Source organism: Marmota monax, unplaced genomic scaffold (genome assembly GCF_021218885.2).
Source record: "Marmota monax isolate L192 unplaced genomic scaffold, Marmota_monax_Labrador192_F-V1.1 WCK01_AAM20220418_F8-fsc00052, whole genome shotgun sequence".
Classification (NCBI taxonomy): domain Eukaryota; kingdom Metazoa; phylum Chordata; class Mammalia; order Rodentia; family Sciuridae; genus Marmota; species Marmota monax.
Window position 1 is genome coordinate 1866793 of NW_026693473.1, and position 25327 is coordinate 1892119.

The 25327-nt window shown below is 38.9% G+C and overlaps 2 protein-coding genes across 7 annotated transcripts in view; one reads left to right on the forward strand and one right to left on the reverse strand.

Moving 5' to 3' along the window:
* Positions 1-4975, reverse strand: part of Lrrc58 (leucine rich repeat containing 58) — a 23606-nt gene extending 18631 nt beyond the window's left edge. Inside the window, exon 1 of the mRNA XM_046457860.2 lies at positions 4232-4975. Within this exon, the coding sequence (XP_046313816.1) occupies positions 4232-4731 (500 nt within the window). The 5' untranslated portion in view covers positions 4732-4975. The remainder of the gene's footprint in view (positions 1-4231) is intronic.
* Positions 4921-25327, forward strand: part of LOC124101748 (butyrophilin-like protein 10) — a 24248-nt gene continuing 3841 nt past the window's right edge. Inside the window, exons 1-6 of one of the 6 annotated variants that reach the window (XM_046457866.2) lie at positions 4921-5441; positions 12865-12962; positions 15723-15775; positions 20760-20887; positions 20966-21164; positions 22082-22366. In XM_046457866.2, the coding sequence (XP_046313822.1) occupies positions 15724-15775; positions 20760-20887; positions 20966-21164; positions 22082-22366 (664 nt within the window). In that variant the 5' untranslated portion in view covers positions 4921-5441; positions 12865-12962; position 15723. Of the gene's footprint in view, positions 5442-12864; positions 12963-15722; positions 15776-20575; positions 21165-22081; positions 22367-25327 lie in introns of those variants that run through there. The other 5 variants (XM_046457861.2, XM_046457863.2, XM_046457862.2 and 2 more) reach the window with 5 other exon arrangements.

A 25327-nucleotide genomic window follows, 5' to 3' on the forward strand; every position in this document is an offset into this window, starting at 1 on the left:
CTAATAGCCAATCTCTATTCTCTTGTACTCTTCCTTCAATTTTTTTTACTTCTACTTCTGTCCTCCTTCCTCATAATCACCACATCTATCACTTCTGATTTCTCCCTGTCCACCATTTGAAACTGTAAACCCTTTTACAAACTTGCTGTTTTATTGCAGGCAATAACTGATCATATCATTTATTTATTGTGATAATTAACATTGTAGACATCATAACAGGAACTACTTGATTTTGTGCTGTTTATTGTTTGCATTGGTTGTTGTTATTATTTGTTTCCACCTAAACAGTAAGGTACTAAAAACCTTTGGGGACATTGTAAGTCCACAGGGTATAACCTACTGCCTCAGATCCATGCTGTTAGATGTGTAGACACACAAATAACATGAAAAAGCAAGGGAACAAATCGTCCCAAACAAACCAAGATACTCCAATAACAGAATCCATTGATACCACAGTGGAAAAAATGTCAGAGAAGGGGTTTAGAAAAAGTAGTTCAAGGACCTAGGCATTAGACCAGAGACTGTGTGCCTACTAGAAGAAAAAGCTGACCCAAATCTCCATCATGTGGGCTTAGGAACCGAAGTCCTCAACAAGTCTCCAAAAGTGCAATCAATGGGATGGTATCAAACTAAAAAGTTTCTTCACAGCAAAGGAAACAATCAAGAACATGAAGAGAGAGCCTAGAGAATGGGAGAAACTCTTTGCCACTGCACCTCAAATAGAGTATTCATCTCCAAGACATATACAGAACTCAAAAAACTTAACACCAAAAAAATAAATAACCCCCAATCAATAAGTGGGCAAAGGAACTGAACAGACACTTCACAGAAGAACTATGATCTGTCAGGTCAACAGATATATGAAAAAATGCTCAACATCTTAGCAATTAGAGAAATGCAAATTAAAACTACACTGAGATTTCATCTCACTTCAGTCAAAATGACAATTATCCAAAATACAAGTAATGAGGGCTGGGGTTGTGGCTCAGTGGTAGACCACCTGCCTAACGTGTGAGGCAGCAGGCTTGATCCTCAGCACCAGATAAAAATGAAGATATATAAAAAAAAATACAAGTAATGATAAATGTTGGTGAGGATGTGGGGAAAAGGTACACTTATACATTGCTGGTGGGAATGCAAATTAGTACAACCACTCTGGAAAGCAGTATGGAGATTCCTCAGAAAACTTGGAATAGAACCACCATTTGACCCAGTTATCCCACTCCTCAGCATATACTAAAAGGACTTAAAATTAGGACACTATAGTGACACAGCCACATCAATGCTCATAGCAGCTCTATTCACAACAGCTAAGCTATGGAACCAATCTAGGTGCCCTTCAATAGATGAATGGATAAAAAAAATGTGGTACATATACATAATAAAATATTACTCAGCCATAAAGAAGAATAAAATTATGGCATTTGCCAGTAAATGGATGGAACTTGAGGCTATCATGCTAAGTGAAATAAGCAATCCCCCCAAAATCAAAGGCCTAATGTTCTGATATGCAGATGCTGACTCATAATAGGTGGGGGTGAAGAGTTGGGGAGGTGGGGAGTGGAGGTTCACCAGATTGAACAGGGGGAATGAGAGAAAGGGAGGATGGCAAAGACAGCAGAATAAATTAGACATAACTTTCCTATGTTTATATATGAATACATGACCAGTATAACTCCACATCATGTACAACCACAAGAATGGGAACTCCATGTATGTATGCTATGTCAAAATATATTCTACTGGTGTAACTAAAAAGAATTAAGAAAAAAACAAGTAACTACTGTGAAATCTCAGTTTCCTCATCTGTAAAAAGGAAGAAGTGAATCAGATCACTGTCAAGGCTGTTTCTACCTCTAGAGTATATAATTCTACATGCTCTTTTAGCCTATATTCATCCAGAGTTCACATTTAGAACATGGCCTACACTTTTGCTGATTTCTGTCAATAAAGAGAAATAGAGCAAACATCTTAAAAATAAAAACACTGACATAAAAAATTCCACACATTTGAGCCAAAGACACAATGACCTAGAGCCACGCATGACACAGTTGTCAGCCCAGAAAATCAGGTCAACCAGGAGAACAACTTGGACCAATTCTCCTTAGTACAGATGTAACAGAACAGAAGTCCAAAGATTGAGTTTCTAGTCCTACTTCGCCATTGCAAGTTTAGAGTCAGAGCACCCAGAGGTCAAATACAGTTCTACCACTTACTGACCCTGAGTCTTAATTTTTCTGGGATTCAGTTTCTTCCTCAGTTTCTTTATAGGGGGAGTATGTCATCTCATAGAATCACTGTAAGAATTAAAAACGTATATTTAAAGCATTTATGACAGGGATTTTTTGCCTATTTCTTTTACTCTGTGATGGAAATAATGCTTGCCCTGGGTTCCTCATAGTATACTGAGAAAATTCAAATGAGAAAGTTGGAATTACCCAACACGAAAATTAAAAGGAACCACATCCTATAAATTTTAACCTTTAATTATTTTTCCTCCCCTTCTATTTCTTACCTTCTCTCCTAGCAAACCCTGGTATAGGTTACTTCTCATCCTACTACAATGATCTCCTAACCAGCCCTCTAAATCTCCTCTTACCTTTTCAGCCTCTCCCTACTCCACTCTTACACAGCAACAAGACATATGTGCACTCAGAATAAAATCCAAACTTAACATGGCCTTCGAGATAAAAAATGGCTTGAGAGACTTAAATTTATATTTGCCACTTTCTCTTTTGCTTATTTTTCATATTTGGTAGTCACCCTCCTTATTGCCTCTGGACTTTCACACGCACTGTGATCCCACCACCCTTGCCCCCTAGTTAATTCTTAACTCTTCATTTCAAAGCTCAATTAAAATATCACTTGTCCAAGGACTAAAATAAGCCAGGTCCCTCTGTTATGTTGTCTCAAGGCACTCTGTGCATCTTCATAAAACTCATAATCACTGTAGTTAAATACTGAGGTTTATAGTTAGTTGTTTAATGTCTGTCTCTTCTATTAGTATGCATATTAGTTCCATAAGGGCAGGATCATGTTCTTCACTGTAATTCACAGCCTGGGATAGTGCCTGACACATGCAAGTACTCAATAAATATCAGCTGAGGAGTAAATGAAGGGTTATCTTATCCAAATGTCACATTTTGCAGATTAGGAAACTATGATTAGTATATGTCGAGTGACTTTTGCCTAAGGCTTAAGAACCAAGAGTTCTTACTCCCAGGCAAATGTTCGTCTCACTACACTTAACTCTGAGGTTCCTTCCAGCTCTAGCATTCTGTTCTCTGAAAATCCAATAAAGGAGGTGAAAACATTTTACAGATGAAAGATAGTTCATTGCTCTATTTTCTGCTTTTGTCCAGGGCACCTTCAGGGCACTTATATTATCGTTTCTCTCCTCCCATTAAATTCAACATACATTTATTAAATAATCTAGCAGGCAAGACAGATAATTTCTGTAAACAAGGAATTACATTTAATAAGGTCAATGCAATGGTGAGATGGATGATCTACAGAGAAAGTACGATTTATCAATAATTACTCTTTTCAGGGAGTAGCAAAGAAAGGTATCACAGAAGCGATCCTTGAGATAAGTTCTGAAACCAAATAAGACTTTTCCAACTTAAGAAAACATTCCAGACAAAAGGAACAGCACATGTACAGAGGTTCTGCATCCGTAAGCACATATTTAGTGTGCGCCTACCAGTGTCGGGACCTACAAGCAACCTTCCCTACATACTGAAAGTGCATGTTTTACTGAACTCTACAAAATCATATTGTTAGGGGTTGCAACAGAAAATAAATAAATAAAAAGGAGCTGGAAATATAGTGACAAGAAGGGTCAGATTGGAGAACTTTGTATGCCACGCTAAAAGGCACGTACTCTGATCTTCAAGCATGGAAAGCCATGGAAGACTTTTGAGCAAGGAAGTGGTAACCTCAGATTTGTATTTGTTTATGAGTATCCACACAGTTGAGATCATTCCCTAGACCCAAGGAAAACATCAGCAAAACTGCCTCCAAAATCTGCACGGGCCAAACCAAACTCTTGTGACTCCTAATCTTATTAGATCCTCACAAGTCGCGGAGATGGCTAAGCAGTACTCACTATTCAACTGTTAAAGAGAGCCTGCAAGACGGTTTTTCCACAAATGCCTGGCGCTCAGGCCTGGCGCCACAGGCTCCCAGACCCCGCCCCAGGCCTCCCACCCTCCGACTGGGGCCCGCTCACCTCTGCAAATTCTCGATTTCGGCTGGGATGCTCTGCAACTGGTTGCCGCCCAGGCTGAGGGTCTGCAGCGCACGCAGCTCCAGCAGAGAGGCGGGCACCTCCTGGAAGCAGTTGCCGCTGAGATTGAGCACTTGGAGGCTGTGGCGGAGTGGCGACTCGGCCAAGCCCTTGGGTAGCGCGCCTGACCCGCCAAGCCTGTTGTTTCTTGCCAGCAGCGTGCGCAGGCCGGTCAGCGCAAGCAGTTCTGATCCCAGCGCGGTCAACGCGTTACCACTCACGTCCAGCAGCTGGAGGTGCTGGAAGCCACTGCCCAGAGCCCGTGGCAGTGACACCAGACGGTTATGGGGCAGCAGCAGCCGCAGCAACGCCTCTCGAGAGCCGCGCCGCTCCTCGCCGCGCGCCTCCAGCTCCGACTCCAGCGTCTCAGCGGACACACTGAGGCGGGACCAGTTCAGTTCCGCTTCTCCGGTAGTGGCCACCACTGCTCCGGCCTCCTCCATCCGGGCCGCCGGACGGCGCCTGTCTGGCGCCGGCTTCCGCAGAGCGCCGCTCGCGACCCACAGGCCAAGAGCTCGGCGGCGCCCCGGAACCTGAACCCAGCGCTGAGTCGGAAGTGGCGCGGCAGGCGCTAACCCTGCGCGCCCCGGAGGAGTCACGCGACGCGAGGCGTCGGGTGCGCGCGCTGCTCGGGGGCGGGCTAAGCCTCACGTGGCGCGCGGCGTGGACCGTCTACGTCCAGCTGCGGGAGGCCTTGGGCCACCTGGGTGTTTTCTGAGCCTGGCGGATTTCGGCAGCCGCGATTTATAACCCCTGGAGTCCAATGACCTATCCAGGACTGCCTCCGTAAACAACCCAAGAACTGCGTATCTGGGCTTGAAGGTTCGCGCGTCACGGTGCGACACCCACTCATTTGTGGGTTTAGAAGTTGGGCACCTAGTCTAGTATTCTGTGAGAATACGGCCTTGACCGCAAACCCCGGGAATTTAAAGTCTGGAGAACAGTAAAGCCCTCTTCAAAGGGTGGAGGCAGCTGGATTAGAATCAGAACCTCTGGATTCTTACTTAGTTTCCATCCTTGGAAAGGAATTTTATTTGATTTCAGTTGTCCCGTCCTTCAAGTATGGAATACTTGCTTGCTCTTCAGTATTTTGTTGCTTGTGATGGTGTTTTCTGTTTTTTGAAAAAGGTATAACAAAAGTATCGTGCACCAAGTAAGGACTTTTGCCCATCGTAATTGGAGAAGCACGTCTGTGGTTTTTGGTCTAAGTTATGGTGACTAGGAATGCATTTAGGAAGTCAATAGAGGAAGTTCCTTGATTTGAGATAGCTCAAAATAATTAGTCGAGAATTCAGAAAGTATTAAGATTTTACTGCAAGTTGAAATTACAGTTTAACTGGGAAAATCCTAACTCTGGCATTAATTTAGTAATTCCAACTAACATATTTTCATCCTTGTCCCAAATTAATTTTTTTCCTGAAATTACATTTTGTAATTTACAGAAATGAGAAAAAAAATACATAGCTTTTTTTTACAAGCCTTATGCAAATGAAAGTTAATAATTATCCATAATCAATGCCAGTAAGCTGCCTTCCTCTTAATAAAGTAACACATACCCTCTTTTTTTGTACCAGAGATTGAACTCAGGGGTGCTTAATCACTAAGCCACATTCCCAGTTCTTTTTTTGAAACAGGGTCTCCCTCAGTTGCTTAGGTCCTCACCAAGTTGCTGAGGCTGGCCTCCAACTTGCAGTTCTCCTGCCTCAACCTACCGAGTTGCTGGGATTGCTGATGTGTAATACCATGCCTGGCGAAAGTAGCTTTTATTCTTGACAGTCATTTGTATGAGAAACTTTAAATCCTCCTACTCTATAGCCAAACTTTTAATTTCCAATTGAGTTGTGGTCATGGGAAATTATACTTTATCAATTTAACACTCCATGGATAGAATGTTTTTAAAAACCAACAAGTGACCTACAAGTATCTTTTTAAAAAGTGTTCTTTAAAGAATGTACCTTATTGGGGTCAGAACCACATTTTAGTACTGACTCTAATATGTGAAATTGAAAGTATTTCAAATAATACAGTTTTGTTCTTAAAAATGTCTTTGTAATAAAAAAAAAAGTAAAATGACAGGAATGTACCATAAACTAAGAAAATAATTTGAATGTAGAAATAAGAGTTAAGATTGCAAATCAATAAAACTAATGGTGCCAAGATAACCTCAATAATAGTGAATGAGGCTACCTGGTAAAAAGTAAGGGAACTCAAGCTTAAAAATTTTGATGTCTTGTATCACACAGAAAGTGACAGGCAAAATAGAAATTCAGCCTTAGTTCTGTGTGACTCCAAAGTTCATGATTTTTCCATTATACCACACTGCTGTCTTGAATCTAGTTTATTCTTTATTCAAAGCAATAATAAGATCTTACAAATGTGTGTAGTCAGTATTACAAATGGCATTTATCCATTTATGATACTTGAGAATATTGTAATTGTTAGAATCATAGGGCACTTGTTTAGGGGATTAGGGATTTTGTGGACTTCAGAACAGAACTGAGGTAGAATCACTTAGTTGAAAGGCACTTGAACAAACAAAATTTGGGATGTCATGCTTGAACCACATGACCCTGGTGGGCATCTGATAAAGGTGAGCCCATCAACAGACTTTCTGGTGGCTTACTACTTGTAAGGCAGTATCCAAATGAAGAGGAGCAATGGTGTGTGTGTTTCTCATTCTTTCCAAGAATGTAATTCAAGGAACTCATAGGGAAATTGCAGTTATTAGCAGACCAGGAAGAAACAGACATGTGTAACATGGCTAATTTTTGTCAATTGTGAAACCTAAATACAAAGATTCATAAAATACAGTTCTTAAGATGGACCTTAGCAGAACCATCTTATATCCAGAATGACCCGGAGGTGCAGCTTCATTGAGGCCAGCTCTGTTAAGATCTGGATTAATGTGATAATCTCCTAATTGTAATAACCCTCTATGTCTGAGCCACCATGTTTGTTTCTCTCTTCAGCCAGATAGGTCTACATTAAGCAGAATCTGCATCCTTACAGTGGACCTTGAAACCATCCAGTCAGCCTAGAGAGTAATAAAAACTCTTCAGGGAGGTGAAGGAACTTTGGTTGCTTTGGGCCCTCACAGTGTTAGGTGTGTGGCTAGCTGAAGGAAATATGAAGGAGGGCAGAGGAAGGATTGGAGAGTGTGAAGGACTAATGGGATAACAATGCATTATCTAGGGTTAAGTTTAACACCCATCACTGCAAATCCTATTTCTCTTAATCTTGATCTTGTCAATCTCTTTAACCCTTTATTTCGCCATCTCATTATTCAGTATATTATGTTTTATAGGATCATTTTAAGGCTTAAATCTAAAGTGCTTAACTTACCACCTAGCGCAAAGTACTCCATAAGTAGTGACAATTATTATTATTATTATTAGCTGTAATAATAATAGTAGTCAGTCACTCTTTGCTACATGTTAGATCATGATCAGGGTAAAGAGAAAGTTGAAATAATCTTTACTTATGATTGGGCAATTTCCTAAATAAACCATAGCTCTCTTCTCCTTACTATTCCATGCTTAAGGGTTAAGGATTTGAGAGGTTGGTCCAAACTCTCCTTGCCCCAGACTTATGCTTATTGTCCTATTTATCTCCAAGTTATATGAAGACCACATGCCTCCAAGTCTAGATTCCTACCTCCCTTCTAGGAATTAGCACTTAGAAAATAACTAATAGATGTTATCTATTACTTTCTGTAATAGTTATACCTTCTGATTCTGATTAGCTTCCTAAAGCACTGCTGCTTTTCTTTTTTTTTTTTTTCAGTTCATATCTTTCCTTTCTGCTTTGACCCCATATCTCTTCACTGCTTATCAGATGAAGGTCAGTTGTTTAGCCTGTGACTCAACATTTTGAATTATTTCTACTGCTGAATCCCTCTCACTCTGGCTTATCCATATTGCCCAAGGACGGTTTAAAATTCTGTGTTCTTACCATAGTAGGAAAAAGAATATTGATTTTTTTATTTCAAATCTCAAAAACAAAACAAAATCAAAGACAATAATTATCTGTTAAGGCAGTATTGAAGGCAGAGGGAGCTCTAGGCTTCCAATCCATCATGAGGAGTCAGTCATCTTTTGTGTTTATAGACGCCTAAATTAAGTTTTCAACCTACCAGTTAAGATCTGCCAGTTTGGTTATCAGCAGTTACTTCCTTCGCTGCAGTTTGCTCCTCAAGAATTGATAGATTAAGATGGCTTCCTGATATGAATTACAGTGGATGGGGTAGAGAGAGAAGATGGGAGGGGAGGGAGGGGGGATGGTAGAGGATAGGAAAGGTAGCAGAATACAACAGTTACTAATAGGGCATTATGTAAAAATGTGGATGTGTAACCGATGTGATTCTGCAATCTGTATTTGGGGTAAAATTGGGAGTTCATAACCAACTTGAATCTAATGTATGAAATATGATATGTCAAGAGCTTTGTAATGTTTTGAACAACCAATAAAAAAAATTAAAAAAAAAAAAAAAGATGGCTTCCTGAATATTTTTACCCAAAACAGGCTTCTTTTGAAGTTTGAGCTCTCTTTATTTTAAAGACTCAAATAACGATGATATTTTTGGATCTGGGTATCTTTGTCTAAGCATATGTTAGAGCTGTGAAACCATCCTCGTGACTACTCCCATTGAGTTCCTTCCATTTAGGGACTTAGAAGACTTAGAAGACCGTAGAAAAGTCTTGTTTGGGGAGTTTGAGCAAAAAAATAGAATTAACCCAAATATCCATCACCTGATAAAGGATGAATAAGAAGTATCTTAATTTTATCCACTTGCTCAGTCTATGTTCCATAATTAGGGTGTTTGAAATTTCCTAGAAAGCTAGTCATAACTTTAGCAATAAATTACTAAATAATTTAGTCTCCAACTTTGTTCACCCTAAATACCTAAATACTATACTAAATATATTTACATTATGAATTATAATCTTATTTTGATTATAATTATAACATATAAATAGAAAATACTAAATACTAAATTCTCACTAAATACCTGTTGTTTAAGAAACTGAACTATTCTATTAGAAAGTATAACTATTATAGAAAGTAATAGATAACATCTACTAGTTATTTTCTAAGTGCTAAATACTGTGCTAGGGGCCTTGGAGTCATTATTTTATCTAATCCTCACATTAATTTTATAAAGTAGGTTTTATTATCCCCATTTTACAGACAAGAAAACAAAGGTATGGAAAAATTAATTGGCCAAGTCATACAGTTATGATGGAGTTGGATACCAACATACTATAAACAGATGGAGTTGGATACCAACATACTATAACAGTGTTCATGGTTTTATACAGATAAAATCACTGCCTTTAAGAGATTCGCTGTGTAAGAACAGAGCAAACATGAAACCATTGAGAAAAAAAAAAAGTTTTAAAAAGGAAAAGGATCTGAATGGACTTTTTTCAAAAGAACATAATACAAATCATCAATGAGCACATAAAAACATAATCAGCATCATTAACCATCAAGAAAATGCAAATAAAAATGCCAGTATGGTACCATTCATACCCACTAAGAGTGCTAAAATAAAATTGATAATGAATGCTTGTGCAGATGTGAAGAAATCACAACCCTCATGGACTGATGGTGAGATGAAAAGTGATATAGTCACTTTGGAAAACAATCTGGCTCATTGTTTTTAAACAATCTGGCTCATTGTTTTTTAAAAAAGGTTTTAAAAATGGAGTTACCATATAACTCAGCAGTTCCATTCCAAGATACAGACCCAAGAAAAATGAAAATTGTCGTCATTAAAATTTGTACATGAATGTTTATAGCATCAGTTTTTCCATAGCAAAAAAATAGAATTAACCCAAATATCCATCACCTGATAAAGGATGAACAAGAAGTAATGTGTTCATACAATGGGACATTATTCAGCAATAAAAATAAAGTACTGATACAACTTGGGTGAATCTTGAATACATTATGCTAACATATAGGTGAAAGGAACCCGTCATTAAAGAACTCATTGTGTGATTTTATTGATATGAAATATCCAAAACAGGCAAATCTGTGGAGACAGAAAGTAGATTAGTGGCAGCCAAGGGCTAGAATGAAGGGAAAAGGGGATTGAGTGCTAGGAGGTACAGGGTTTTTTTGGGGGGTAGTGACATTGTTCTTATACATTTTGATGGTGGTTGTATCACTACACTAAAACCCACTTAACTGTACACTTTAGGTAAATTGTCTAGTATATTAATTATTTTAAAAATTAACCCAAAGTAACTAAAATATAAAGTAGCACTTGTAACTGTCATACAGAGTCAAATATTATCAAAATTCAGAGAAAAAGGATCATTTGGCCTGCTGTAATTAGTGAAAATTTTCTCCCAAAACGCGCGTGCGCCCACACACCCCCCCCAACGCTTCACTCCACCCATTTTCCTCCAAAAACTACATCAGTGAAGGTTTCTCGCCCATGACACACGCAGAGGAGACAACTGGGTTTAAAAGAGCCGGCTGCAACATTAAACTAAGAAAGGGGTGAAAAATCACACAGCACAGAGAGTAGTTTGCAGGAGGCTCTGTGACCTTAAGGGTCAGCTTCCACACTGGAAAGAGAGCGCTGGAAAAGAGAGTTTGAACCCAAGATTTCTTTATTTTATAGCGGGGACATTGAGGCAGAGATAAGGTGTCAAGGGTGGTGTCTTGCTTCGTGATGTCCTGTGGTCAGCAGATTGATTGACATCTTGGCAAGTAACACCCATCTCAGGTGCTGTGTAGGATCTTAGGCAGAGTTGAGGGGGAGGACACGTGCATCATGTAATCACTTCCTGACAGGGAGCTCGAAATGCCAGGCCTATCCCCTCAAGTGGCTACTATGCACAATAGTTCACACCTACAGCCCATGCATAGCTTGTGACAAAGGTCCTTAGTATCTGATCTGTAGTTATATCTTTGAAAAGAAAAGGGAAAGATAAATAAAAATGTTGGAAGTCACATTTGTACTGCAGCAGCAGTGCAAGGGTCAACTCCAACAGCAGTGATGGCGATGGCGGGCCAGCACTACAGCAAGGGCTTGCCCAGTCTATTTTTCCCAAGCCCCTAACCAATGAGAGAAAGGCTATGCAGGAAAGGCATTCCTTGAGAAAGAGTGGCCAAAACAAGGAGAAAATTATATGTCTGAGAAAGAGTTAGTAGTCTGGATTGGCAGCCAAGCTTAGTGCTGGTAGTTACAATCACTAAGTTTTGTCATTCTTGGGAGAATGAAAAAAAAATATTTAAAATTGTAACTTTGTCCCCAAATCTTAAGTATACTGGTATGATGTGGTATAGAAGAGGAACAATAAACTTTGAGGCAATAGGTTTGTCTAGGCCATGGAGAAAGGTATGTGTACCAGGTGAGGGATCATCTCCAATTCTTTTCCTAGGAGGACCAAATCCCATCTCCTTATTAGCTCATGTAAAGATTTGGGGTAGTCTGAAGAATGTGGCACCTATAGAATTAAACTTATATCTAAGTACAAAGTACTCTTCACGGTTTCTCAATACTGAGTTTGAATCAGTATGTTCCTCTTTTGCCTCAGGGTAAAAGTCAAATGTACATGAAGCTTCAAGCCCTGTAGCATGAGTTTGAGAAGTGACATGAATTGATTACAATTATTTCATTCCATTCCATTCCATTCTGCAGTTATTTTGGTAGAAAATGTACTAGATGCTCTAGGGGATAAACAAAAACAATACATCCTGATGCCAGTTCCCATAAGGGGGCCTATTATTCTTGTCTGCATTTTATTCACCCTATTCTAATAAGTTGATTTACCAAAAGAAGTATTCCCTTAAACCCTCATCTACAGTTCACCTGGTCTATGTTAAGTGTCAGAATTATGTCAACCAAGTTAAGATCCAGATAGTAATCTATGTGCTGTGGGAATGGGAGATGGAAGGAAACCCTAATGTAGAACTGCTCACTACTGAACTTGAACCTAAAGGTTAACAGGGCTTCCAACAGGAGACACAAACCATGCTTATCAATAAGAGGAAGAGAATAAAGAACAAATCTTGTTTGCATACTCCTGCCTGTACCCTTCCTCCCTGTCCATTAGGTATATTAGATCTGTATTTTCCATTAGTTCATTTATACAATTGTAAATTATTTATTATAATTAAATACAAAAAATTACTGTACAGAATTTAGAGATATGTAATAAGAACACTAAAATCATACACAATCTCACTTTTCAGAAATAAAAACTATTAACATTTTGGTGTATTTTCTTCCTTTCCTATGCACATATTTTTTTCCACAAAGTTGAAATCATACATATGTGTATATGTGTATTAAATTTTATATTTCAGATTTTTCCAAAATTGTGTAGAAAGCATTTTCACGTGTTATTTAATTATGCCTCAAGAATGTAATTTTAAAAAAATGGTTGCAGAATAATTTCCCAGCATTGAATATTATGTTGTTTGTTTAGTTCCTATCTTCTGAAATTGTAATACCTTTTTTCACCTACAAATATAGCTTTAGACATATGTCTCATGGAGCTCTTTGCTAAGGGTTTGAGGCAATGGTAATAACATTATCTCTAAACCCTTTCCCTAAGGACTGTCACGCAACTATCCCTTCAAAGACATATTGACTCCTGACTCCACCTCACTTGCTTCTCACCTGACTGAATCAGAGGGACAAGCTGTGATATAGGTAAGCTCTTTCCATAAAGGGAATATTTATTTGGGAGATATTATTAGCCATGATTGTGAACAGGAGAGTCAGATGAATGACAGTGTGACAAAAATGTTGAGGTATCTAATTGTGTACCTGGTTCTTTATGCTTATGTCACCACATTAGAGCTAGTATATAGACTGTTCATTGTTTTTCTGCAAGCCAGAGATGAAAAGGGTTTAAGCCCTAAAGGCATGACCCAGGTACAGGGCAGGAATTTTCTGTATTTGCATAATTTATACTTGTCTTGAATAGCATATGAATGTCTTTTATGTTTTTGGCTTTTGTTGTTTTAATTTTTCCTGTTATATAGTGAAACTTTTTAAGAATCTTATGCAAGATTCAATATAATTTAGTTAATTCAAGAAACACTTATTGGACCTACAATGTATGGAACACCATGATGGATACATGAAAGGCGAGGAGGACCTAGCTCTGCCTTAGGAAACTTGTAGCCTCATAGGGGTGATGAGATGTACAAATAAATAACCATAAGACAAAGTAGATCATATTATAACAATATTTACTATGGAGAAATACTCACAAAATACTGCCATGAGGAAAATTAAACTGAACACTAAACTGTATATACAAATTGATTTTTTAAAAAAGATACCCATCAAAAAGCCTGAAAGTATAATCAAAAATGGTAATAGTGGTCTTCTGAATGATGAATTAAAAGTGGGTTTAATATTCTTCTTTATTTTTTCTATTTTTTTAAAAGAACTTATAATAAACCTGTGTTACTATTAGGATCATTACATGTAAACTTTATTAAATGAGTGAGAATATTATATAGCAGTAAAAAATGCAGTAGAAATGCAGAGGAGCAAAGATCATATCTGACTGGGATGGGGGAATCCGAAAGGCCTTTGGATTTTTGTTTTTCATAATGATGAAAAACTTTTATATCTTGGAAAAAGATAATGAGATTTTATTGAGTTGAAAGGCATATTCCTACACCTTTTTTTTTTTACTTTGACTGTAGTCCTTCTCTCAATTAAGTTTCTATAACTCTAGTAGCTGCTAGCTGCCATATTACCTTTAATTTGTATTAGTTTAGATATGTCTTTAAAATAATTTAGTATACCTTCCATGGAGAGGTGTTCTCTAAATAAATAGATTAATTCAAACACTATTCATATTCCTCGTTAGTGTATATAGATTTGCCAAAGAGTCTTTAAACACTTGTACCACTGACCCTAGAAATGCTTTCTTTGGTCATTGGCTGGCAAGCACTGCTGCTTTATCTCCTGTTCTGAGACTGCTGTATTTGTTAATATTCAACCCGCAGATCACATATTTTCCAGGGTCTAACAGGCCCGTAGGAAAGAAACTTATTGTAATATTCCACAAAATCATCTGCTAAATCAGCCCATGAACTTCCTGTTCTTTTGATGGTCACCCTGGGAGATGGGGCTCCCTGGAGTGTGTGCATGAAGTGCAGAGGTTGTTGGGACAGAGCTTAGGGAGAATGTACATGCTTCAGCTAAAGTGTGGGAGTTTTAACTCTGTGTGCCCCTGGGTGAAACTGTTATGTTCTCTTTGCCTTAGTTTCCTCAAATATAAAATGGAGATAATAATAGTACCTATTTATAGTCTTATTTTGAAGATTAAACTTGGCTTTAGTAAGCATTTGACATACAGTTGCTATTATTATGACTAGACTTGGAGGATTGTGGTGGGGTTTCCCCCTGTCCATAATAGATAACAGGAAGAAGAAGAGGCAAGAAAATATGCTGAGAAGGTAAGATGATCTCACCTTTCTTTCTTTGAAATAACAATGGACAAAAGAACATGCAAAAAAAATCGTTGGTGTACAATGTGATTCACGCAATAATAAAAGTATGTTCAAGGTAAAGAAGGAATGATTAACAGGATATGGGATTGGAAGGGCTTTGAGAGGACTACTTGGGCAGAGTTTTTGAATAAGTGAGTAGTAGTGATGCTGATGCAGGATATGCCTGGGTTTGGAGAGCACTGTGACATTGGAATGGTACTGGAGGAGTGTATAGTATGGGAGATGAGGCCATAGAGGGAAGCTGGCTTCAGCTTACAAGTGTCAGTGGCTTTACCTCCATGTAGCTGTGCATTTGGGTTAGAGCTTCTCAAAGGAGGTGAGTGTTCCCTGAGTCCTTTCTCCCACCCCATTCCAGAGCTGTCCTAGGCCCCTTAAAAATCATTCCCATTAAAGTGCAGCTTTGGCTGGGCAGTCTTGTTTAGTGTTGTCACGTTTTGTTTTTTTTTCTGTTTGGGAAATATTGGTCCCTAACTTCCCAGATACACCTGTATCTGTAGTTATCACTCCTCCACCTCCACTTGCCCCAGAAACATCCAGAGAGGCCAGTGAACGTTGCTTGGGATGCTGTCAGTGTTCCCTCAAATATCCTCTTCAGGGCTGACCTTGGATCCAAATAATTTAACTGTGGCACATCTATAGAGACAGATTTACTTATTATAGAAATAAAGTTCCAAGTTCATATGGCAAAACAAACCTGCCCAGGATCAGTGGAGTGAGCTTAGATGACATTCCCACATGAAATACTGAGGTGCTGGAAGTGTCTGTTTGCCAGGTGTGCCCTGGTGGTCATGGGGACTGAAGGTAGTGCCCATGAGGCCCTTCATCCTACCCAGCAGCATGTGACTCTGGTAATGATAGTCCACACTCTTAAGTGAAACAAATGTTCTGCCTCTCTCTCTCTCTCTCTCTCTCTCTCTCTCTCTCTCTTTTCTCACAGAATGTGTTTCTTTTTGGTGTCTGTCAACCTACTTCTGCTTCTTTATGGTAAAGGTAAGTCTTTTTTCAAAAAATGTTGTGGGTATATTTAAATAGCCTTGATGACAATGAGGAAACAGTGGTTTAAAAATTAAAGTCAGACAAATGACTTAATCACTTCAAACCTCCGACTTTGTGAAATGCAAATAACTTGCTATGCAGGAAATGGTGAAGAGCAGATGGGAGAGTAACAGGCACATATTGTAGGGCATTATTGTGGTTCTTCCTTCTTCCTCCGCCTTTTTTTGTAGTATTGGGGATTGAACCCCTGAGCTACATACCCAGTCTACTTTTTTTTTAAACAACTGCCAACCCCCACCCCAATTTAATCTGTCCATTTGAGGCCATATCTGCATGACTATCCTTATTCACACCTATACTGAGAAACTCCCAACATTTCAAGTGACTCTGACAAGTGCCAATTAATACTATAGTATCCAGAGTGTTTGAAATCAGGTCTGATCTGAAAAATCTGAATGAACAGTCAGCACTGGGTTTATGTAACACTTTGTACTTAATTCTTCAAAAATGTTGGTAATGGAACAAGATAGAGATGTTAGAAATGTTAATTTAATTCCACTAGCCAAAAGTCTATAAGCAAAAATTTCTTAACTGTTACTAGGTATTCAAACCTTACAATATAACTACTCTACACAGTGATCAAACATTTACAGGCTTCAGGCATGGGCCTTCTTTCAGGGACCTTCAGCAGTTCTGCCAGTCTTTACAGGTGGCAGCAGCTGGAAGACATCCTCAGGTTTGAGATAATTCAGGAGAAAGTGCAAGGCCTGGCCCACCAGGCTACATTTACTTGCTTTTCTTCTTTTGCTTAATGTGTGTGTGTGTGTGTGTGTAAGGGGGCAGTCAGGCAAGGTGAGTTGGCAATCATTCATCATCAGGAAGAACAAATAAAAGGAATGAGTATATATGTAGATGAGAATGACAAAGGTGTGTTTATTAGTTCTAATAGCATCTTATATTTTATAGCAATATTGTCAACCTAACAATATGTACTTGGTATTATAGCAGGCATTTCAGACACCAACAGTTTTCTTTCTACAATTTTCAAAGTGTTTTCCTGCATTATTAGATTTTGTTGAGCTTTTGCTTCCAACTCTTAGGCCTTGGGAAGCTAAGGACACAATGATCTAGAAATAACAGAATGAAATTAACAAAGGTGATATTTAGATTTAAGTAGGCCCACCTGCAGCCACAGCCTTCAGAAGCTGGCTTTTGTATTGCCTGTTACAGCCTCCATAGATCACATTTCCTGATTCATTGGCTAGCATCTTTGGATTCCTGCATCTGAGACTCTTTCCCCTGGGACCAGAAAGGGTACAGCTGTAGCAAGACCTTCTGGGTAGACCTGAGAAGCTATAATGGAGGACCTCTCATGAATAAACTATATATTCTTGTGAGAGATTGAATACTAAGTGTCCACCCATCTGCTCTCTCCCTTCTCTTCCTCTGGGAACTTGATTGAACCCTGTAATATAAAAACAGTCCCTAAGATCCCAAGGTATTTCATAACCCAGAGGCAGGTTCTATTATTCTAATTTCATATGAGGAAACTAACCTAGAGAGATTAAGTAACTTGCCTGATGCCAAATGATTAGTAAGTGGTTACTTGGAACTAGAGCTTGAATTTGTAATTCTTCAGACCAGGATTTTAATTAAAGTTAAAATAAAATTGAATAAAATTATATTTAAGTTTTTTAATACTGGGGCTGGTACTTGGGGGTACTACCACAGAGCTACATCCCTATCCCTTTTTACTTTTTTAAGAAGACAGGGTCTTGCTAAATTACTGAGGGTGGCCTCAAACTTGCAATCCTCCTGCCTCAGCCTCCAAAGTCAGTGAGATTACAGGTATGTGCCATGATGCCCAGCTAGACCAGAATTTTTAAAACACCATAAAAAATTATGACCACAGCCAAAAAAAATTAATAATTTGAGCAAGAAATCACCTGGTTTTTGAATTTTCAAATTTATCCTTATAAAGGAACATACAACTGTTTCTCTCTGCCTCCTTTTTTCCATCCTGCCTTTCTTTATATTCATTTATTAGTCATTAATTTGTTCATCAGACTTTTTGAGTGCCTACTTTAGGAGATGAAAAAGCATGTTTCAGATGGAAAACTTTGGAGTCAGACTCTAGAGTTTCATTCACAGTCTATTTTTCATAAGTCGTATGCCTTTAAGCAATTTACCTCACCTCAGTATGCCTTGGTTTTCTCAGTAGTAAATTGGGGATGATAATAGTACCTATCTCAATGTAGTATACTGATTAAATGAATAAGCCAGAAAAGCTCTTAGCATATGTTTAACACATTGTAAACCCTAAAAAAACAACAACATAAAAAACCAACAACAACAACAACAACAAAAAACTACCCAATGTAGAATGTAGTCAGGATAAAAGAGAGGTGTGTGTGTGTTGCGGGTGCGGGGGGGGGGGGGTGGGGGATTGTAAGGAACTGGCTTATGGAAGCTGAAAAGTCCCAGTTCTGCCATCAGCTAGAGGCCCAGGAAAGCCAGTGGTACAATTCTAGTCTGAGTCCAATGTCTGGAGACCCAAGAAGAGCTTAAGTTTCACTTCAAGCCTGAAGGCAGCAAAGGATCTAACAGGCATTCAGGTGGGAAGGCTTCCCTCTTATAGGAAGGTCAGGTTTTTTTTTTTTTTTTTTTGGTTCTCTTCCGGAATTGGATTGGATGAGGGCCACCCACAGAGGAAGGGCAACCGCTTTACTCAGTCTATCCATACAATGTTATTGTGATCCCCAAACATTCACAGACACACCCAGAATGATATTTCATTAATTATGTGGGTAATCCCAGCAACAGCCATGTGGCTACTGCTAAGGAACTTGTAGACTGTTATTCAGCTGGAATATCCTTTGCTGTCTGTCTGCCCCCCTACTCTTTGATAGGCTGATGTTTTGGATGCTTCCTTGCCTACTAACTTTGATCATTTGTATTTGCTCTTAGTACTTCACTTATTTTTAATTCTATTTCTTTCACCTTATTGTATTAAACAACATCCTTAGGCTCACATTGACTGATTCTTTCTCCTTTCTACTGTTTGTCACCTGCACAGTATCTCTAGAAGGAAAAAAAAAATACCTTTCTTACTAGAGTGCCTACTTTCATAATGCTTAATTAAGCCTCATTATTCTCTTACTCAAGTTGGTAATTTAATTAGTCATATAGGCTTAAAAGTTTGGTAATGGGCTGGAGATATAGCTCAGTGTAAACACTTGACTAACATTTGTGAGGATCTGGGTTTGATCTTCAGCACTCTTTAAAAAAAGCCTGGTAGCCATAACTCTAAAGGTCTTTCTCTCTCTCTTTCTTTCTCTCTCTCTCTCTCTCTCTCTCTTTTTCACCAGGAATTGAACCCAAAGGTGCTTAACCACTAAGCCACATCTCCAGCCCCTTTTTATTTTTATTTTGAGACAGACTCTTTTGTTAAGTTGCATAGGGTCTCACTAAGTTGCTGAGTGCTGGGCTTGAACTTGCTATCCTCCTGCCTCCCAAGCTGCTGGGATTACAGGCATGTGCCCTAAAGGTCATTTAATTTTTTTTTTAGATGCACACAATGCTTTTATTTTATTTACTTATTCTTATGGTGCAAGGATCGAACCTGTGCCTCACAAGTGCTAGGCAAGTGCTCTGTCACTGAGCTACAGCCCCAGCCCCCTAAAGAACATTTTTAAACCCTGAGAGACCTTATTTTTTTCTTCAGTGCTTCTGATATTTTTTTTCGTTTAGTTATAGATGGACAACTAATTTTTGTTAGTCATAGATGGACACAATATCTTTGTTTTATTTATTTATTTAAATACTTTTAGTTTTGGATGGACACGATATCTTTATTTTAGTTATTTATTTTTGTATGGTGCTTGAACTCAGTGCTCCAGTACCCCACATATGTAAGGCAAGTGCTCCACCACTGAACCACAGCCCCAGCCCTTGTTTTATGTATTTATTTATTTATTTACGTGGTGCTGAGGATCGGCCCAGTGCCCCACAAGTGCTAGGCGAGTGCTCTATCACTGAGCTACAACCAGAGCCCTGCTACTGATATCTTAATATGTGACCTTGACCGACTTTGCTTCCTGGAATCAATTTTGTCTTTTAGTAGCAGAGATATTTGAAAGAATTCTGATTTGAGAGCCCAAATTTATAACTAAATTAAATAGGTATTGTTCTGGTTGAAGAAGTAAGGGATTGGAAATACCACTGATTTAGTTTTTATCTGGCCATTGGTGGCAAATTCCAAGGTGAGTTCTGGGGAAAACAGTTTGAGAACATTGAAGTAGGTAGCCTCTAAACTTTTTTCCAGCTATAACATACCAGGATTCTAATTCATGTTGTGATTCTATGAGTGTACATAGTGTATGGCAGCAATCCCCACAGATTTATTTACTGAATCTCTGTTTCTGCCTTTCCAGTGACTTTTTGGATTACTGAAGCTAGAGGGGGAAAAAAGCAACATTTCCAAGATTGCTTTATGGCAGAGTTTTGGGAGTGACACAGGCTCTGCCAATCAGCTGCATTTGCGCAAGGATTAAACTCACAACTGATCGAAGTGGGGAGAAAGGTTATAGCGCATGAGGCATCCTTTCTTTTGCCAATGTGAGTCTGGTAGGTGCAATTTGGCTCTGAAGCCACCACCTGCAGAGACATCTTTCTCACTCACCAGCTTCCTGATGAGGCAGAGGCAGCTGCAACTCTGGCAGACCAACTGTGCTGTGTCATTCTGAGCCTAGAATGACGCCAGGGAGGACAGAACAAACACATTGCAGGTCTCAACATCCATGCCCCTTTTAGTCTCTTTCCTCCAGCCTTCCAGTTATTTTGTAACCATCTAGTTCCCTGTACTAAATCCTTTTCTGCTTGAAATAGCAGAAGAGGTTTCTTTGATCTGCTTTGGAGCCTTACCTGATGCTGTGGTCATCAGTCTTTACTAACCCCATTTCTTCTTTGACATTCTCAGTGTCCCCAGAAGAGTTGCGGGCCCACCCATTCACTGATGTGACCCTCTCCTGCCATTTCTCCTTTGTGGAAGGCACAGAAAATCTTGAGTTTTCTTGGGAAAGAGAAGATATCACAGAGGAATACGAGGTAGAGAATGATGAGGAATATTACCGCTTTTTCAGACACTATGATTTCTTTGCAATTCACTCCAAGTTGGTTTACCAGTTTCACAATAACACAGAGCAACTAGAAGATCAAAACTCCTTGTATGAGGGAAGAGTCTCTGTAGATCGGACTGAAATTTCTGAGGGGTCTCTATCACTTCTACTAAGAAACGTGGATTTCATGGATGAAGCTATCTACAAGTGCTCTGCCATCACGCCAGATGGAAGAGGCGAAAGTACAATTAAGCTAATAGTAGAAGGTAAAGGAATTTAACAGATGAATTTGATTTCAAGCTCTGTCTCTGTTCGTCTGTAAGTTTTCTCTTCTGATATTCTCCCTTTCCCTCTTCTACTCAAACCACTTAGGGTTCATTTTATTCCTATCACGGGATCTAGGGGCTTGGAATGTCAATTTATCAAAGCTAAAAATATTGCTCTGAACAAAAAGTGCATCATTCATTCATCAGTACAAACAAAACAGCAACAGTAACAACAACACTGGTCTAATCCCAAATTTTCCAAATTTGTGACACTAAAACCCCCAAATTTGATAGGATATAATAGTCCTATATGAGAAGACCCTGAGATCTGATATGTGATTTAGTGAGAATAGGTCTGCATTGGGAGGCAGAAGGCCCAAGTTCTGGAACTTGGTCAACTCTAGTTTGAGCAGCTCCCTTAGCTTCTCTGGGCTTTACTTCTCTTGCTATTAATGTAAATTGGACTGAATCAATGGATCTCCATTGTGCCCCAGGTGTCGGTACCCTTTGCCAGATTACATGGACAGCTGTCTTTTGCTCACCAGAGACCTCATGGGGATTGAGAGTTCTGCATGGCAGAATTCTTCCAGGATAAAAGTAGGAAGAGATGGGAAAGTGGTGGTGGTGATTTGTTATCTTCTGAGGTCAGTGGAGAGCCTGGAATAAACTCACATAAGAAGGGAAGATTCCAAAATTAAAGGCAGCAGTGGTAGGCGAGATCTGGAAGGCAAGAGCATACATGTGTCTTGTTCTTCTCTTCTTATGCTTGAGGTAAAATTTTAGTTACAGTAAACCTTAAGATGAGTTGCCTTCATAGGGGGTTAATGTAAAAACTGAGGGTAAGATTTCTGTCACTTCGAGCCTCTTGGGGATGAAATAACAAGAAACTAATTGTCTTGTTGTTTTTTTCCAACTAGATTCTGAAATGCCCCAGGTGCGGTTTGACAAGATTGATGATGAGGACGTGGCCACCTGCGTCTCTAAGGGGTGGTACCTCACACCCAATGTGACTTGGATGGACAGAGCAGAGCGGGACCTGAGCAACCATAGTACTGTGGAGGTCCTGGAGGAGCAGATAAATGGCTTCTATAGGGTGTTCTCTGTCCTGAGATACCCAGTCAAATTAAATGAGAAATATGTCTGCCAAATAACAGAGACAGATGTGAACAACCAGCCCTTTAGAGTCATCCGCAAGTACCCAAGTAAGTGCAAATTTAAGAAGAGGGAAAGTAGACTGCATTTCACTGTAAAAAAAAAAAATCATAATTCACTAATACTTTCTAAATAACAAATGTATCAGACACTCCTGGCACTTTGGGGATTTAAAGGAGAATCAGGAACATAAGCTGGTAGCCTCGAGCAAAAGAGGGTAGTGCAGAGAAGTCTCTCTAGGTTCAAAAAAAAAAAAAAAAACCACCTTTCAGGGACTGACAGCTTTTACCCTGATAGATGTGGCTGTTACCATTTATAAGGCTTCTGTTCCTCTGCTAAGAGCATCAGTTTTATTATGTGACAGGCTGAGTACTCATGGCAGCCATTTATCAGCCTCTGACCATGTGCCTGTTACTTTACACATCATTTTAAGTCCTTTGCTCAACCCTGCAAGGTAATTATTATCACTGTATCCCTTCTACAGAAGGTAAATGATTTAATTAAGAACATAGCTAAGAAGTACACAATTTGAATTTTAGATAAGCAACAAGTTATATTATATGTATGCTAAATAATTGTTACTTACCAGAAATTCACATTTATCTGGGTGTTCTAAATTTTATCTGACAACCCTGGGGGAGGTGAAGCTCAGGAGCATTTAAACCTCTCTGGAAGAACAGAAAGAAAAAACTGAGAAACTTCTTGCCTGGTTAGGAGGCTACCATTGTGCAGGAGAGTGGTTCTCGACATATTGTCCCCAGACCAGCTCAGGTTCCACCCAAAACCTACTGAATAAGAAACTCCAGATTATGCCTCGAAGTTTCCTTTAACAAGACCTCATTGTGACACATAATCATGTTTGAGAACCACTGATGTAGGACATGAGCCCTAGGTGAAGACACCCAGAGCATTTCTGTCCTATCCCTTCCTGTAGGGTTGGGGTGCCATCTCTTCTGACCATGTCCAGCAGGTGAGGAATACAGAGTTCCCTGCTCGTGCCCTAGTCCAGTAAAACAAGAATAATCAGGAAGACTCATACATTTAAATTTCACACTTCAGTTGCCTTTCCTTCAAAGAGGGGCTTACGTATTCCCGAGACTTTTAAGGCTTTCCCACATACTTAGGAGTTGTTAGAGGTCTTTGAACATTACAGTGGGCCTCAGAATCTCCTGAGAACACCAGAATATGTTATTAATGAATTGATTTCAAAGAAATCCTGTTTTTTATCACCTTAAATTTCAACACCTTGAAAAAAAAAGTCCCAGAAATACTTAAAAGGCCCCTGTATTTTATTTTTCTTCACCTCTTTTCATGTACTTATTTATATAAGGCCTTTGAGATCTGGCATCTGCTTGTTTTTCTAGCCACGTAGCAACTGTTTCTCAGCAGGCTGCCATTGCTCATTGCTCTGAGCTTGCTGATGCCTATGGTTTCTAGGTTAGGATGCGTTTTTCATATTGCCTTTGTACAGACTCCATGTTCTTACAAAGCCTTTGTTTTCTTGGACTGCCTCATGAGTTTCTCCTGCCTTCAAAATTTGGCTCAGACTTTAAACTCTTATTAATTCTTACTCTTATTTCAATTTGTTCAATATTTTATTCATTCATGGGTCAGATATTTGTTAGGCTTCAACTGCATTAAAGATGCAGCATGGAAAAAAACAAATCTCTGCCCTTGTGAAACTTATATACTAGTTGTGAGGAGAAATAGAAAGTAAATAAACAGATTAAAATATAAAGTATGTCACTGTATGAGTCCATTTACATGAAATAAAAAAAGGAAAAAAGAAAAATTAATTGTAACCCTGGAGTATTGGTAACATTCTGTTTCTTGTTCTGGGTGCTGGCTATATGATTGTACTCAGTTTTTGAAAATTAATCGGTCTGGACACTGGCATGCACTTTTATGTATCTGTATTATATTTCAATATAAAGTAAAACATTGATATAGTGTATCAGATGGAGAATAGTCATATAGAGAAAAACTAAGGAGAGAAATCAGATTAAAAAGAGGGGCGAGGGGAGAGTTGTAAAATAGGCTATCCAGAGAAAGTCTCATTGAGATGTTAAATTTAACAAAGACTTGAAGGAAATGAGGGAACCAGGCCCATAGAAGGCTAGGGCTGGTGGATTGGAAGAAAAGCAAGAAGACCAATGATTGGAATAGAGTTCCTGAGAGTGTATGAGTTAAGATCAAAAGATAACAGGAGGGGCTGGGGTTGTAGCTCAGTGATTGAGCACTTGCCTCACATGTGTGAGGCACTGGATTCAATCCTCAGCACTATATAAAAATAAATAAATAAACAAAATAAAACTGTTCCAGAGTTGGATTGTTAAACAACAATAACAACAACAACAAAACAACCAGGAGGCTAGATTGTGTGGTGCCTTATAGGCCATTGTAAGGGTTTTGGTTTTTGTTATTAGTATGGGAAGAGATGCAAGGCTATTGGATCAGGAGTGAAATGATCTAAGTTTTAGAGAGATTTTTTTTCTAGCTACTCCTGAGAATGGACTCAAGAAAGGCAAGGGTGGGGACAGGGTAACCAGCTAGGAGATTATTATAATAATCCTGGTAATAAAAAGATGGTGGTTTAATCCAAGGTGTTAATAATAGAAATGGTGAGAAGAGATTGGGTTATGTATATACATACATACAAATATATATGCATATACATATATATGCATATATATATATATATATATATATATATATATGTTGTAGATGTAAATAAAATAAATACCTTTATTTATTTATTTATTTATTTTTGTGTCCTGCTGATAATCAAACCTAGTACCTCACATGTGCTAGGCAAGTGCTCTACTACTGAGCTACAACCCCAGTGTGCTCTCTCTCTCTCTCTCTCTCTCTCTCTCTCTCTATATATATATATATATATATATATATATATTGTTTTTAGTTGTAGTTGGACACAATACCTTTATTTTAAATTTTTTATGTGGTGCTGAGGATTGAACCCAGGGCCTTGCAGCTGCTAGGCGAGAGCTCTA